Source organism: Lissotriton helveticus, chromosome 3_2 (genome assembly GCF_964261635.1).
Source record: "Lissotriton helveticus chromosome 3_2, aLisHel1.1, whole genome shotgun sequence".
NCBI lineage: Eukaryota > Metazoa > Chordata > Amphibia > Caudata > Salamandridae > Lissotriton > Lissotriton helveticus.
This window is the reverse complement of record NC_136062.1, coordinates 275,994,811-276,011,289: the sequence shown is the minus strand read 5'-3', so window position 1 is coordinate 276,011,289 and position 16,479 is coordinate 275,994,811. Positions and strand designations below refer to the sequence as shown.

The following is a 16,479-nucleotide window of genomic DNA, read 5'->3' as shown; positions in this document are numbered from 1 at the left end:
ACGAGGCGCGAGAGAATGGCCAGCTTCCGCGAGATCTACGACAAGCAACGATCGTAGTGATCCATAAGGAGGGTAAGCCGAGGGAAGCATGCAGCTCCTACAGACCTATCTCCCTCCTCAACTTCGAGACGAAGGACCTCGGGAAGATCCTAGCCATGCGCCTGGGTGCAGTGATACAAACACTGGTCCATCCGGACCATTCGGGCTTTATGCCCCATAGGAGCACGCGCCTCAACCTGCGACGTCTGTTTGCGGTCCTGCAGGCAGTAGCCAGACGACCGGGAGTACCGACAGCCTTGCTATCTCTTGACGCCCATATGGCGTTTGACAGCATCGAATGGGGCTACCTATATGCTGTCTTGGAGAAACTAGGATTTGAAGATAATTTCCGCGCATGGGTGAGGCTCCTTTACTCTGCACCGACCGAGGGAGTCCGAGTCAATGGGGCCAAGTCGCATGAATTCCAACTGGGGCATGGCACGAGGCAGGGCTGTCCCCTTTCTCCGACCCTCTTTGCCCTTGCGCTGGAACCCCTGGCGCACTGGGTACGTACGGACCCGGGAGTACGGGGTATAGACCTGGGGGGTGGCTGGGAGGAACGCATATCGTTGTACGCCGACGATATCTTACTGTACACCCAGAGACCGTCTGAGTCCATCCGAAGTTTGATGGCTTTATTACGGGAAGTCTGGACATACTCCGGGTACTGCATCAATTGGAGCAAATCGCTGGGGTACGTACTGGCGGGCCCCCAGCCCCAAGCAACAGAAGATTGTGAGGACCTAACCTGGCATACAGAGTTCCGGTATCTGGGGCTATGGATCACGCCATCCAACACCGAATTCCTCCGGTTAAATGTGCAGACGCAATTGGATCGTATACACAGTGACGTGATGCACTGGAGGACCCTCCCGGTCTCCCTGATGGGCCGCGCTGTCTTATTCAAAATTATGGTGCTGCCTCGATTGCTCTATGGGCTGCAGAGCGCGCCCTTCCCGATCGCGGATCACATATTTAAAACAGTTGAGGCGGAGCAACGCTCCTTGTTGTGGAGTGGAGGGCAGCCTAGAATAGTGCTTACAAAACTGCAGAGAGGGCCGTACGAGGGCGGATTGGCGGTGCCAGACATTCGCCTTTACTAGTGGGTGACACAGTTGGTCAACATAAACGCCTGGGTATTTGCCCAGTTGGGGGAACCAGCGTATCGAGTGGACCGCATGGCCCTGGGTGAAGATTCATATCTGGCGGCCTTTTACTCTAAATCCAGACCCAACCAGACCCTGCCCCCTCAGACAGCGGTGGTGATAGAGGTGTGGAAGAGGGCAATGAAATCACTGGGGTGGAATGCGAAACTTGCAGCACAGACGCCCTTGTGGAAAGGTGACTTTCTTCGGGAGGTAGTGAAACTGCGAGACTTGTGCCAATGATAGGTATGGATACGCTGGGGGATGTATGGAAAAAGGGAGAATTGGTGGACTTCGTAACTTTACAGAAAGAGCTCCATATGGGCGATGGGGAATTCCTACACTATCAACAACTCAAGCATGCCATGCACACACACTTGAAGCGGGGGGACCAGCTACCCGAGTACGCTCCACTTGAAGACAGACTATTGCTCTACCCTATGATTGACAAAGCTATCTCTCTCACCTATAAAAAGCTGGTCAATAATCTCCCAGACATCTTGGGCTCACTTAGGGAGAAATGGGACTCTGACCTTGGTCTATTGGAAGATGACGATTGGAACGAGGCCTTGCAGTGTCCCAGAGAGGTAGCGATCCGGGCTCGATTCAGGCTGGTACAGTTGCGTATCCTTCATAGGTCCTACACCTCACGGACGCTGCACTACAGGATGAGATTTGCAGCTTCACAGTTCTGTCTACGGGGCTGCGGGGAAGAGGGCTCCTTCTTCCACATCCTTTGGGATTGCCCCAAAATTCGCGCTTACTGGGTCCAACTTCAGGAAATCATGGAAGAAGTGATTGGGGTGGAGGTACTGCTAAGGCAAGGTGGCATATCTAAGGGGTGACAAGTGATGTTACCTGGCCCAAGGGAGACACGGTGTGGCTGGCCCTCGCCAGTATGGTGGCCAAGCGAAACATAGCCAGACTTTGGGGGAGCGACTTGGTGCCAACGGTGGAAGGATGGGAGAGGGACCTAGATTGGTGCCAGAGAGCAGAGACGGTAATCTATGACAGTAGGGGCTGTCCCAAGAAATGGTAAAAAGTTTGGCGGGCGTGGAGGCGTTACAGGGGAGACTGGCTGAGCACCCCTGATGGTTCACCACTGGGTTAACGGGGCCCAGCATGGAATCCACTCCCTGACACACACCCTTCGCGGGCTCTCGCGAAACCCTACGGTCTGCAAGACCACCCACCCACAAGCACACAGGGGAATAGCCCTGTAGTGAGGGGGATGGGGGCAAGGGGAGGGGGGGTTCTGGGCCAACATGGGGGGAGGATCTGAGTAGAGAGGGTTAGGGAACGCTTTTAGAGAAATTTACATCCTGTACAGGACACGCTAGGAGAGTAGACCACCACGGAACTCGTCTAATGATTTTTTGATTTGTATACTGTATAAGGAATTCCCACTGCTACCGGATGTGTATTGAAATGGAGATGTTATGTTTTAATAAAAAGATTTTTAAAAAAAGGTAAGGGTAATGGGTGCAGGGTGGTAAAATGTATTTTTGCATAGGATCTTGGACGGCAAGCATTCTTGGACCTACCATGAAAAAACGATTTCAAACTATTTTACTAATTTATGAGTTAGAAAATTCTAAGAAGGTTTCCCAGAAAACTGATCTGCTCCCTAAATATTTACAAGAAAAATGGAAAATGCTACCCGTAAGGGAATGTAGAGTGACATATCAGCTATTAGGAGCTGCCTTACCTGTAGGACAGGATGTAACCAATCGATCGGTCACTTAATCGGATGAGAAAGCAACCAAGGCTTTTGTCTTTCAGGAGGTCTTCAGTATCTCTATTGAAAGAAAAATTGAACGATTGTGAGTTGAATTGTACCATTACAGGACGATAATTACTCCAACAAATTTAATTTAATGTTAAGCACTGGCTTTAAATGTATGTATTGGAGTCTTTTTAGTCACCTTCAGCCGAATACACACAAATTTCAACTACTGCCATCAGCGTGAGTATTCGCAAACCTCGCGTGATCGCCTGTCTTGAGAACATCCTGACTCTCCTTCTACATATTCACCAGTTTAAAGGCACTGACTTATGGATCTGGGATCCCTTTCCCTACCCATTGTAAGTTTTGTACCCCTGGCACTTGCATCTTCCAAAGTGATCTTGCTGCCTGTGCCAGGCAACCTGTTTCCCCAAGACATCAAAGTACACCTCCAAAGTATTCACAACCCCAAACCTCAAAGTCAGCTCCCCACCCAGAACCATCTTAGTGTGCATTAATCCATACTTGTTCTCTCACATTCCCACTTACCTTCATCTTATGTGTTTCACATGCAGGGGCTTGTTCAGAACTGGACCACACAAGTTTAATTGTTCTTTGGTGCGCTACACTTCAGGGGATCCTAAGGTTACTCATTTTAGGAGTCTCCTAAAGCAATCCTGATTTTGAGCCCCTTCTAATCCCACTAACGCCCACATCTCAGCGCCCATGAGATATGAGGTCACATTACACATTCCCACTTATTAACAAGCATTGGCATAGCCAATACGTCTCGCCTTTGGGACCTTATAAGTGTTTAGTTATGCAGCACAGTATCCTTGGTGCAACAACATTAACTGTTGCATGGCTAAGCACTTATAAGGTCCCAAAGGCGAGACCTATTGGGTACGCCAATGCTTGTCTAGGTTGGGAGGACAGTAAGAAACGATGGCAAGCTATTTGGGAACAGGACGGGCAGCAGGAGGGGGGAGGGAAAGAGCAAGGTGGGGGGGCGGAAAGGGACAGCGGGTGGAGGGTGAATTGTGGGGGCAGGAGAATCAAGAATGCAAGTGGGGAGTGCAATTGTGCATATGGCATTCAAAAAATTGACCTGCTTAAATATGTCAGGCCACAAACACAAGTTGACAGCTGGGCGTGAGAAAGGGCATGGCGTTGCTGTAGGTCTGCAAATAAGCGGATGTGGTCCCCCACCCAGACATCTCTGAGCACCGCGACTCCAAAAATGTCCCAACATCGGAACCCCTTCAGGGACGAGACCTCCCGCAACCAGGTCCCATGCCAGAGTGACGTCTGCCGAGTGAGTTTCCGGTCCCACCCCACGTATCGCAGGGCAGTACGGCAGGCCAGGAACACCGTTCTAGTGACCGGGGCCATCGTCTGTGGCACTGAACTGCTGTACAGAAGTGCCTGAACCTGTGGGAAGTCCATCGCGTTGAGTTCCACCCGATAGGCTGGGTCGAACCAGCTGCCCGCAAACCAGTCATGGATGACAATAAGTTTTGTGGCAAGGTCATAAAGGTGGAGGTGGGTCACCCCCATACCTCCATCAAAGGGGGAATGCGGCAGTGTGCCAGGGATATGCGCGGTCTCCCACCTCCCCAGAGAAACCGGGTTAGGGCCGCTTCGAGTTCGCGAAACCAACTGCGCGGGAGGGGGATGGTGATATTCTGCAGTATATAAAGGAAACGGGGGAGGACCATCATTTTGAAGAGCGTGCTCCTACCCAGGGGGTTAAGGGGGAGAGCCTGCCACCTCTTAAGATCTGCCTTCATCCGGACGACCAAGGGCGTGATGTTCAGGGCCCACTCAAGCTACGGCAAGAGAGCCACCCATTCCCCGAGGTACTTGACCGAATGGCGCTTGAGGGAAATAGTCAACTGCCAGTCGTAGCATTCCCTAAAAGGGTGTTGCGGGACCAAAGTGGACTTGGCAGCATTGAGACAAAGTCCGGAGACCTCCTCAAAGGCCGAGAGGACCTTCAAGCACCTGGGACCCGAATCCGCTGGATCCGCCAGGTAGAGCAGCACGTCATCTGCATAGAGAGCTATTTTGTCCACGTGGCTCTCGTTCCAGGTCCATCCCCGAATAAGGGGGTCTCGCTGGATGATCGCCGCCAGGGGCTCCATCGCCAGCGCGAACAGGAGTGGCGAGAGGGGGCACCCCTGATGCGTGCCCCTGCGGATCGGGAAGGCCTCGGAGAGCTCTCCTTTATTAAGCACCCGGGCTCGGGGTTTGTTGTAGAGGACCTTGATGAGGCGGCGGAACGAGGGGCCGAAGCCCATCACGTCCAGCACGTCCTGCAGGTAATCCCAGTTCACCGTGTCAAAGGCCTCTTCGAAGTCAAGGAAAAGGAGGGCAAGTTACGGGGTCAGTCGATCACGGTGGGCCAGGGCCAAGTGGAGGCGAAGGATGCAGTGGCGGGTACCTCTAGCCAGCATGAACCCGCACTGGTCGGGGTGGACCAGCTCCTACAGGAGAGGCCGGAGCCTCTGGGCCAAGACCGTGGCAAAGAGCTTCATCTCTGTGTTGATCAACAATATCGGGCGGTAGTCCGCACAGCTCAGAGAAGGCGGCTGAGTCTTCGGGATAACCACTATCGTGGCCAAGTCCAACTCAGGGAGGAAGGAGCCAGTCTCCGTTACATGACGGAAAAGGTCCAGCAGTCGGGGAGCCAAGATGTCACGAAAGGCAGCGTAGTATTCCTGTGGGTACCTGTCGGGACCGGGCGTCTTACCGGGGTGCAGGAGGGAAATGGCATCTTGAACCTCCTTCAAATGGGATGAAAATATTTATGGGGCAAGTGCGATAATCAGGTATTTTATTGGAAAAAAACAGTCCCATTATTCTTAGATTTCTTCAAAAGCGTGGTTAGGTAAATAATGTTAAATACAGGCCTTGTTCTGGTACGCTCCAGGGGCCATCTGTCATTCACCAGTAAGTCCATGAAGTGTTCTCACATTTCAAAGATCATTATCCCCTGCTACTAAAGAACCAGAATCATACCTACTTTCATCATCCACATCAACATAATCTTTTTTCGGTCATTTTGGACATTAAAAGTGCATGTGCAATACAATACATTACATTAAAAAAAAAACAATACATTATTACGCGGGCCAACATCGCTCATGAAAGTGCGTATGCACCACATTACTATTCCATAAAAAAGGTCTATAATAGCACATGCCCGAGCCCAGTGACCTGGGGTTGGTTTGTCAATACAAGGGCCATTAAAGTGCATTTGCAATACATGTGCAATACAAAAGTAGTAGCATAAAAATGGTCCATATGGGCACAAGGCCAGACCCCTAGGCCCTCAGTTAAAATTGCTTATAAAAAGGGCATGTGCCTTACATTAACATTGCATATAGACAAACTGAATAAGCATACGCCCATTTCTAGAATCCAAGATTTAAGTTACTAACACTAGGGCCATCATGCCCGTGTCAAATTCACGAGAGTGCACAGATGCAAAACATTCATACAACCAAGTATGCATCATAGTATAATTAATAAAAGATGTTAATAATCATAAAAGTTATAAACAAGTTAAAATATTCCAAGTCCAGTTAAAAATTATTGTGGGATAAGCAGCCAGTACCTATGAACTAGAATTTAGGAGCGCTCTACGTGCACACCACATAGAAAATAAAAAGCATGATACTGAAAATGCAATGGGCAGATGAGTATTAAATGTCAGTATCCTAAAAGCCTCAACACAGCGCTTGGTTTCCAGGTTTCTGCATAGGGCAGCACTCCAGGCTTGCACTTTGTAAATTTCAACCACATGGCCAACAGGTTTATGAGTGGAATTACTGAATACCTTTGTCAAGTCCCCCGTTGTCTGGGCCAGCTTTAAGCTAGCTATCTTGATTTGGGCATCCCAGTCCATTTTTTTCCTGAGCATGATCCCAAGATACTCAAAAACGGACACCCTTTCAAGGGGGCTGCCTACTAGACACAGGTTAGGCCGAGTGCTACTACCGGCATTGAACACCATATATTTAGTCTTTTGGATATTAATCTCGAGCCCCCTGCATTTACAAAAGGCGTTGAATTTGTTGAGTACCCTCTGTATGCCCACAGATGTTTTTGAGAGCAAAAGAGTGTTGTTGGCAATCATCATAGCAGGTACTTTATGATTCACCAGCTTGGGTGCTTCTATGTCCTTTCCCGCAGTCAAAACCTCAACAAGTCTGTTTATAAAAAGACAGAAAAGGGTGGGGGCAAGGACACAGTCTTGTCGGACTCCTTTGTCTACAGGTATGGGGGGCAGTGAGTTCTCCATGTTTGCCAAACCTGATTTGGGCAAAGTTGCCTTCATGTTCGCGTTTCAACATGTGGCAAAAGTAAGTTGGAGCCCCCAGTTCCCCTAAAGTTGCCCACAATTTGTCTCTCTGCGGAATGCGGATTTTATGTCCATGAAAATTAGATAGAGGCAGCCACCCTCTATCAACACAGTTTTCCAATGCAAGAGTTGGAGCCTAAAGATTTAGTCTTTTGTGGACATCTCTCTATAGCCAGCTTGAAATGGGCTAAGGACATTGTGCTCCTCCATCCAGCTCTGGAGTCGTCTTAACAGTACTCTGGCAAATATTTTTTGGCTAACATCGATGAGACTTATAGGTCTATAATTTAAGAGGAGGAGTGGTGAGCCCTTTTTATAGACTGGAAGGCTTTCTGCGACAGGCCAAGTGGCAGGTATCACCATTCCTTGTAAGGTAGCATTAAACAGGGTCCACAGATGGTAGATACACTTCGAAAGAGGTACCCGGGGATCTTATCTAGACCTGGAGCTTTAGATGGTGCTGCTTTGCTCAGGGCATCAGTTATCTCCTTGAGGGTTATCATGGGGGCCTCGATGCAGTTTGTCTACGGAGGGGGAACTTCATTGACTATTACACTACCCTCATCCTCTATCCTGAAATAGAGGGTCTCAAAGTAGACCTACCACACATCTGCCCCTATGTTAGGTTCTATGGCCTGCTTTCCTTCAGAGCAACCCGTCCTTACCACATTCCAAAAGGTCCTCATATCATGGGCAGGTAGGGTGCTTCTCAGGGTATCCCACTTGTCACGTTCCCACCTTTTTTTAGCCTCTACCATGGTGCTTTTATAGGCCGCCCTTTTTTCACTGATAAAAAGTCTATCCTAGGCTTTAATGGCAGAGATAAGGGCTAGCTTGGCCATGCGGCATCTAACGCTAAACCAAGAGTGACAGGGTTTTTTATACTCCCTTATTCTTTTTTTGGGGTAGAAAATATTTACCATAGTAGTTGTTAGTGCTTTGTGATTCTCAGCAACTTGCAAAAGGGAGATGGATGTGCCATTGACCGAGATAGAATGCTTCGCAGTCATTAAAAACGGTATAATAGTTTGATATAGAGAGGACATATTATCCTGAGATTGGTGAAGGTCCATACCTACTTTCAAGGAACCAATAACCTCAATTCAAATTCTTATGCACAGGACAATGCACATTTGCGAATCTTATTGAAAATCCTGTCTGTTCCACAAATAACAAAAAAAAGATGAATCACCACTTCGCTACAACTCACCCAAATTAGGGGTGAGTAAATTTTTCATTGCATGAGCAAACTGTTAATATACCCCCATGATTATTACTTGGTGTGTTTAACTGCAATGTACCAAAGTTACCTATTAACCTACAATGGTTAGAAAGCCCCAACTTTAAACTGACAACCAGCCTTTAGATAGTAATTGTGATAATTATAGGAAATGCGCTCTGTAAAACCTTTGCACTAGTCTAACTTAGAAGCACACTGGAAATTTGTTGCCATACAATTAGAAATAGGGTTGATTAGTCACAAACGCGTAGATGTTGCCTGAACGCCTAACCCTTCGTTTGCCTGCCAAATTTAGAAATGGGAAGGCTTTGAGTTTTCTGTTGACTGAGCGCCTGTTGGCTCCGGCAATGTAAGCCTTTCTATGACAGCCTGACGGAGTTGGAGCCATCAGTGGAAGGGCATTACACCATCCATCCTTTTTAGGGTTGACAGTGTAATGTCTTCATTTTCCTGTCCATCACCATCAGGCAAACCCTGAAAAAAATTATGACCACCACATCCTGGGAGAAAACTCCCAGTGTATGGGGGTCATTAGTTTTTAAGTGAGTTAGAATTTTCTATTTCATTATTTATAGTAGTGTATAGTGTCATAGGTTTGTAGGGGAAAAGGATTGGAAGTTAATTAAAAAATAATGAAATTGCAAATAGTTCATACATTTTTTTTAATTATATGATTGATATTTAGCATGTAAATTATGTGATACTGATTTGTTTTTGTTATATGTTATTTGGAGGGTTTTAGGTTTGTAGGAGTATAGGGTGGAAAGTTAATTAAGTAATACTTAATTATCAATTAATTACAACTTTAAATTAATCATTTCATTGTTTTTTAAGTACGCACAATATGGAATACTGATTTCTTTTAGTTGTGGTTGCCAGGTCTGTAGGGGTATAGGGTGGGAAGTTAATTTAGTAATAATTAATTTACGAATAATTATTATTTGTAAAATAAATATTTAATTTTAAATATGTAAAATTATGCATTACTTGTTTTTTTATATGTATATTTTAGTTGTAGGCTGCTAGGTTTGTAGGGGTCTAGAGTGGGAAGTTAATTAAGAAATAATTGTTAACTAATTATTTAATTAATTTTAAATGTGTAAATTATGTAATTTTTTTGTTAGTTATATTTTAGGTGCTGGCTGCTAGGTTTGTAGGGTATAGGGTGGGAAGTGAATTCATTAATAATTGAATAACAATTATTTATTAATTGATAATTAATTTATTGAATAGTAATTATCTAAATTGATTCATTGTTTTAGTTATTTTAATACAAATAGATATTGTCATGTTAATTAATCATTTTTATATTAAGAGTTTAATATTTTTTCTACATTCATGGGGTTTACTCATATGTTTAATGTGTTTGAAGTGAAGTACTTTCCGTACTCTTGCTGAGACTGCCGTAAGGATAGTAAAATTAACCTAGTTTCAGTGCAACACTTTCCTTACGGTTGTGATGTTTGGAGCGGGAATAGTAAATTTCACCCCTCCAAAATCCAATGTGATCCCTACTGTTGATTAAAGAACAGTGAGCAACCCGAGATACCCTTGAGGGCTTGGGTAATTAAGTAGAAGGGTATAAGTGCCTACGAAGGAATTTATTTAAGCAACATTTATCGATTCAACTGATTATGTAGGATAAGTTAATGATCCTATGAGAAAATTAATTCATTTAAATCTGATTGTTAATTATATGTGATCACAAATTATCGAAATACATACAAAAACATAAACAACAAACACAAGGGGTGTATAGGAAAATCGAATTTATCAAGTCATAAAAAGGTTATTGATTACATATACAGATATAAAACGTTCAAAAGTGATTAGGTCTGCAGGTACAATAAGGATATCTAAATAAGTAACTCTGTGGATCCTAATGTCACCTATCCAAAATCTCAATCAATGAAATAGAGCAAGGATGAGGCGCTGGTCGACGTTTCGGTCTCCTAAATATAACTTTCTGAGACCATCTTCAGGACTGATGTCAATTGTATACTGTATTAACCTTATGTAATCTGAAACAGAAATGTTTACAGTTATGCATCTATCTATATCATTTTATGTTTTATCTATATCACCCTTGTGACAATACAAAACAACATTAATGACAACAAAAAATACATACATAAAAAACATATCTTACAATGAAAGCATTTTATATCTTACTCAAACTTCATTCCTTTGGTAGAAAATACCTAATTCACACTGTCAATTCTTAATACAGTTTCTACCTATAGCAAACACATGTGTGTATTCAATAGTTACATTAATGCAAGTTTAATAAACGACTTTGTACCAAGCTTCGTCAGACAATATTCAATTAAAAGAGGCAAACATTTCAAAGAGAAGGTATGGTATGTAAAACACACATATCAAATGTACAAAGTCAGATTTTATCTAAACATAGTTATTTTTCTCTTTTCGTACATGACTGTAGTCACCTCTTTGTGTACATGTAATCGATTATATGTCTAATTTATAGATTGATATAATCTACGGTGTCATTTATGACCAACTAGCTGATTTAAAAAACTCTATCGGTCTAGAGAGAGCGAAAATGTGCGGATATTTTAAAACCAGAAGGGCTTGTATGGCCAGGAAGTGTATGAATATTTTACCTCAATTCAGATGCTGGAAGTCATAGATATGTAAGGGGTGCACAGGTGTAGCGTATGGAAGGAGATGTGCATCCGCTCCTAAATTTAAATGTCACAATTAGCTAATGCAAGAAAACGAATGCAACAACATGATATAAAATCATAAAGTTAGATACCTAATGTCGAGTTATTCCAACATAGAGAGACAAATAAAGTTTCACAGGACTTAGAAATCCGTCCACTTTTTATCCAAATAATACGATGGTCAACAAAGATGTAATTACCTTTGAGAATGCTACGCTCATTGAGATTGAAAATCTATTTAAGAATCCCTGCAAATACAAATCTAATTTACCTAAAGAACAACAACTAGCCTTGCAGAACTTACAGAATTTGCCACAAGCCTTACTCAAACCAGCAGATAAGGGAGGCGGCATAGTTTTATGGGAAAGATCAAAATACAATGACGAAATGATGAGACAACTATATGTTCCAACTCATTATAAAAAGTTGACGTGTAATCCCACTAAAAGGCTCACTGCAGAAATCACAGCTTTAAGCAAACTAGGCCTAGAAGGTGGTTGGTTAAACGACAAAGAGGCATCCTTTTATTAAACAAAACACCAACAGTTCCTGTGATTTACATGCTCCTGAAGGCGCATAAGGACCTGAACAATCCGCCAGGTCGCCCGATCGTTTCGGGTTGTAACTCGATCTTAAAGCCTCTCGCTCAGTACTCTGATTATTTTATCAGACCCTTTGCGATTGAGCGAACATCATACATCAGAGATACCATGTCAGTTATCAATGAGGTTGAGAAATTTCAGTTTGATCCATCAATGGATATACTCGTTTCTATGGACATAGAAAGCTTGTATACTAACATCCCTCAGACTGAGGTTCTAGATATACTCAGTGGTCTCTTGGAGCTGAGACCAAGACCACATGCAGTCCCAACATCATTTATTTTGGAATGTGTCAGAATACCCTTATGTGAGAACTTCTTTCTATTGCGAAACTTATTTTTCCAGCAACAAAAGGGAGTGGCCATGGGTGCAATTTTTGCCCCAGATATTGCGAATATCTACGTCTCATGTTTTGAAGACGAACATATATGGCACACATCTAATCCATTCTCTGACAACATTCGCAAGTGGCTGCGTTATATAGATGACGTGTTCATGGTATTGCATGGCACCGTTGACCAACTTAACAACTTCCATCTGTGGCTAAATTCCAGAAACATTAATTTACAGTTCACAATGGATCATAACACCAATGAGATGCCATTTCTTGACATCATCATCAAAATAGACACTAACAATCAGCTATACACGACTCTGTTTACCAAGAAAACGGCTAGAACGAGTCACCATCCACAGGCACTAAAAGACGGATTACCGTTTGGTCAATTTCTTCGCCTACGAAGAAACTGTACCTTTAAAAACGATTATTTCAGTGAGGCTCAAAAACTTAAGGATAAGCTACAAGCTCGTGGTTATCCTTCTAGATTACTAAGAAAATCAATGAAAAGGGCCTGGTATAACAACCGAGAGGCTCTTTTAACTGTTAATGAAAGACAAAATAAACCCAATATCGTCTGTGTGTCCACATTTGGCACACACTCCAATGCAATTAAGAGAATTGTGTGTAAACAATGGAACTTACTCAAATCTATCCCTGAATTTACACAGAGACCTCTTTTTGCATACAAAAGAGGCACCAACTTACAGGATATGTTGATACATGCTTATGAGTACATATCACCACCAAACACCATTGACAATATGAGACAAATAATCCCTCTGGTTGGCCATCACAAATGTAATAACTGTGCGGCATGTGCCACTACTAAGACGGTAAAAACATGTAAAATCAACGATGTTAAGTTTACAGCCAAAACCTTTTCCAACTGCAATACTACTAATGTGGTTTACTGCATTCAATGCCCTTGTCAGTTGCATTATCTAGGAAAAACCATTCAGCACATTAAAAAGCGGCTCCTTCAACATCAGTCGCGGATCAGATGCAAGAAAGATAATGCACCCTTAGTTGAACATTACCTCCAGCTAGGTCATAAGGAAACGGATATGGTATGGTGGGTCTTAGAAGTGATTAGGCCTAACAAAAGACAGAATAACATTGACAAAGTTCTTTCATTGAGGGAAGGTAAACTTATTTGCCTCACTGACACCGTCAAACGCAACTGAATTGCATGCCCTAGCATGTCTACTTTAATTAACTGATCCCTTCAGTGAGCTGATCTCTCTATTTTATGACCCTAGAATGTGCCCCATAATGATTCAAGAAACTGGCCTCCTTTTTTCTAGGCTCACTATAGACTGTTATTAAGGTGATACTTTTGTTTGTATTTGTTGATAATAGATGATATCTGCACTGTATGATGTAGATTTAGATATCTATGCTACATTGTTCTCTTGATTTGTAGTTGACTTTTCTTAAAGCTTCCTGTATTTGTTAAAAGTTATGCTTACTTTTTTGAGCATTGCGGACGTTTTATCAACAGAAGATTTTTTCATTTCATTCATAACAGATATATATATATTAAGCCCCTTTTTTCATCTAGTTTTACATCTTGGCTGGAGTTTATCGAACGATCAAATAATATTCAATAAAATACATCGCATTATACATCATATACCTTTTGAGCATAGCTTAATAATGGCGCGGTCTAAATACATACTCAGACCCGCATTTTTCAATATGGCGCCCGTTGTGCAGTCCTCTTTCGCGCTCCAAACAGAGCTTTATAAACGGTCAGCACAAACAATGGTTGCTTTTGACCCCTGTTAGTTGCTTGGATTCTGGCAGCCTGATACATAGTGTTATTCTAGGTAAGACTCTACTCGTAGGCTAAGACTAATTAGTCATAGATCCAGGAGTCTTATTATTTTTTCCTTTTTTCGTTTTTAGAACCACACTTAGGGGCCGATTATGATGGCGGACGGACCTGAGTCCCCCCGCCACCATAGCGTAGGAGGGAACCTCCGCATTACCTGCGGAGTTCCCTCCTGTGCAATTAGGATGTGACCGCTACCCTGGCGGTCACATCCTCTATTTTTACCATTGCGGCGGGTGCGGCTTCAAGCTGCACCCGCCGCAATGGTAAAAAATGCATACATTGCATTGGCATGCAGAAAGCGGCAGGCACCGTGCGGTGCCTGCCGATTTCTGCATACAAATACAGGGGGGTACCATGGGTACCCCCAATGTGCACCCCCCGACACCCCCTTCACCAAGGGGGCCCGCAACGGGCCCCCAAAGTCAATGTCCGTATGCTTTTCCACGGCGGAAAAGCCGCCGTGGAAAAGCATATGAATTCCGCCATCCTAATATGGCTGGCGGTGTCTGATAGACACCGCCAGCCATGTTAGAGCTTTTCCGCCGCGGTCGGAAGACGACCGCGGCGGAAAGGTTGCGGACGGATTCTGATACCCACCGCCATCCTAATTTGGCGGTGGGTCTTTTGTGCCTCCGCAGCGGTTTTCCCGCAGCGGTTTTCCCTCATCATCCGGGCCGGCGGAGCATGCGGGAAAACCACGATCCTAATCAAGCCCTTAATCTGGAAAGTTCCTTCGACTTCAGCCGACCTCTATGGATCGAGGTAATAAGTCATATCTATTGGTGTGCTAGCTTTGAGATACACCTCTGAATAATGTGTAATACTAGATAATTAAATTAAGGATAATTTGCCTTTTCAGAATTTTGAATCTGGTTGTAGCCACTCCGTGTATCCCTGTATAACCATCATCACGCGATTTTTTTATCTACGCCTGCACATCACGGATCTATAGGTATGGGACCAATTTTTTCTACCTGACTTATTTAAGGTCTGTGCTTGACCTTTTTTGCGCTGTCTAAATATCGGATTGGACCACTTTGCTTAAATCCAGCATTTATCTTGCAGATTATTGGTGGTCAGTCTCCGGAATTGCTTTCATCCAACTTTATTTGTCTCTCTATGTTGGAATAACTCGACATTAGGTATCTGACTTTGTGATTTTATATCATGTTTTTGCATTCGTTTTCTTGCATTAGATAATTGTGACATTTAAATTTAGGAGCAAATGCCCATCTCCTTCCATACGCTACACCTGTGCACGCCTTACATATCTATGACTTCCAGCATCTGAATTGAAGTAAAATATTCATACACTTCCTGGCCATACAAGCCCTTTTGGTTTTAAAATATCCGCAAATTTTCTCTCTCTCTAGACCGATAGAGTTTTTTTAATCAGCTAGTTGGTCATAAATGACACAGTAGATTATATCGATCTATAAATTAGACGTATAATCGATTACATGTACACAAAGAGGTGACTACAGTCATGTACGAAAAGAGAAAAATAACTATGATTAGATCAAATCTGACTTTGTACATTTGATATGTGTGTTTTACATGCCATACCTTCTCTTTGAAATGTTTGCCTCTTTTAACTGAATATTGTCAGACGAAGCTTGGTACAAAGTCGTTTATTAAACTTGCATTAATGTAACTATTGAATACACACATGTGTTTGCTATAGGTAGAAACTGTTATTAAGAATTGACAGTGTGAATTAGGTATTTTCAACCAACGGAATGACGTTTGAGTAAGATATAAATTGCTTTCATTGTAAGATATGTTTTTTATGTATGTATTTTTGTTGTCATTAATGTTGTTTTGTATTGTCACAAGGGTGATATAGATAAAACAAAATAATATAGATAGATGCGTAACTGTAAACATTTCTGTTTCAGATTACGTAAGGTTAATACAGTATACAATTGACATCAGTCCTGAAGATGGTCTCAGAAAGTTATATTTAGGAGACCGAAACGTCGACCAGCGCCTCATCCTTGCTCTATTTAATTGATTGAGATTTTGGATAGGTGACATTATTATCCACAGAGTTACTTATTTTGATATCTTTATTGTACCTGTAGACCTAATCACTTTTGAATGTTTTATATCTGTATATGTAATCAATAACCTTTTTATGACTTGATACATTCGATTTTCCTATACACCCCTTGTGTTTGTTGTTTATGTTTTTTGTATGTATTTCGATAATTTGTGATCACATATAATTAACAATCAGATTTAAATGAATTAATTTTCTCATAGGATCATTAACTTATCCTACATAATCAGTTGAATCGATAAATGTTGCTTAAATAAATTCCCTTGTAGGCACTTATACCCTTCTATCCCTACTGTTGCACAGACTGGACTGTGAATACTAAATTTTACCCCCCAGAAGTCCAACACTTTCCCGACTGTTGTGCTGTTTGGAGTGGGACTAGTAAAATATATCCCTCTGAAATCCAACACTTTCCCTGGTGTTACTATGTTTGGA

At 43.1% G+C, this 16,479-nt stretch overlaps 1 protein-coding gene across 1 annotated transcript in view; it reads right to left on the bottom strand.

The window, feature by feature from the left end:
- Positions 1–16,479, bottom strand: part of SH2D7 (SH2 domain containing 7) — a 310,055-nt gene that overhangs the window by 205,417 nt on the left and 88,159 nt on the right. The window contains exon 2 of the mRNA XM_078684639.1: positions 2,893–2,982. Within this exon, the coding sequence (XP_078540765.1) occupies positions 2,893–2,982 (90 nt within the window). The remainder of the gene's footprint in view (positions 1–2,892; positions 2,983–16,479) is intronic.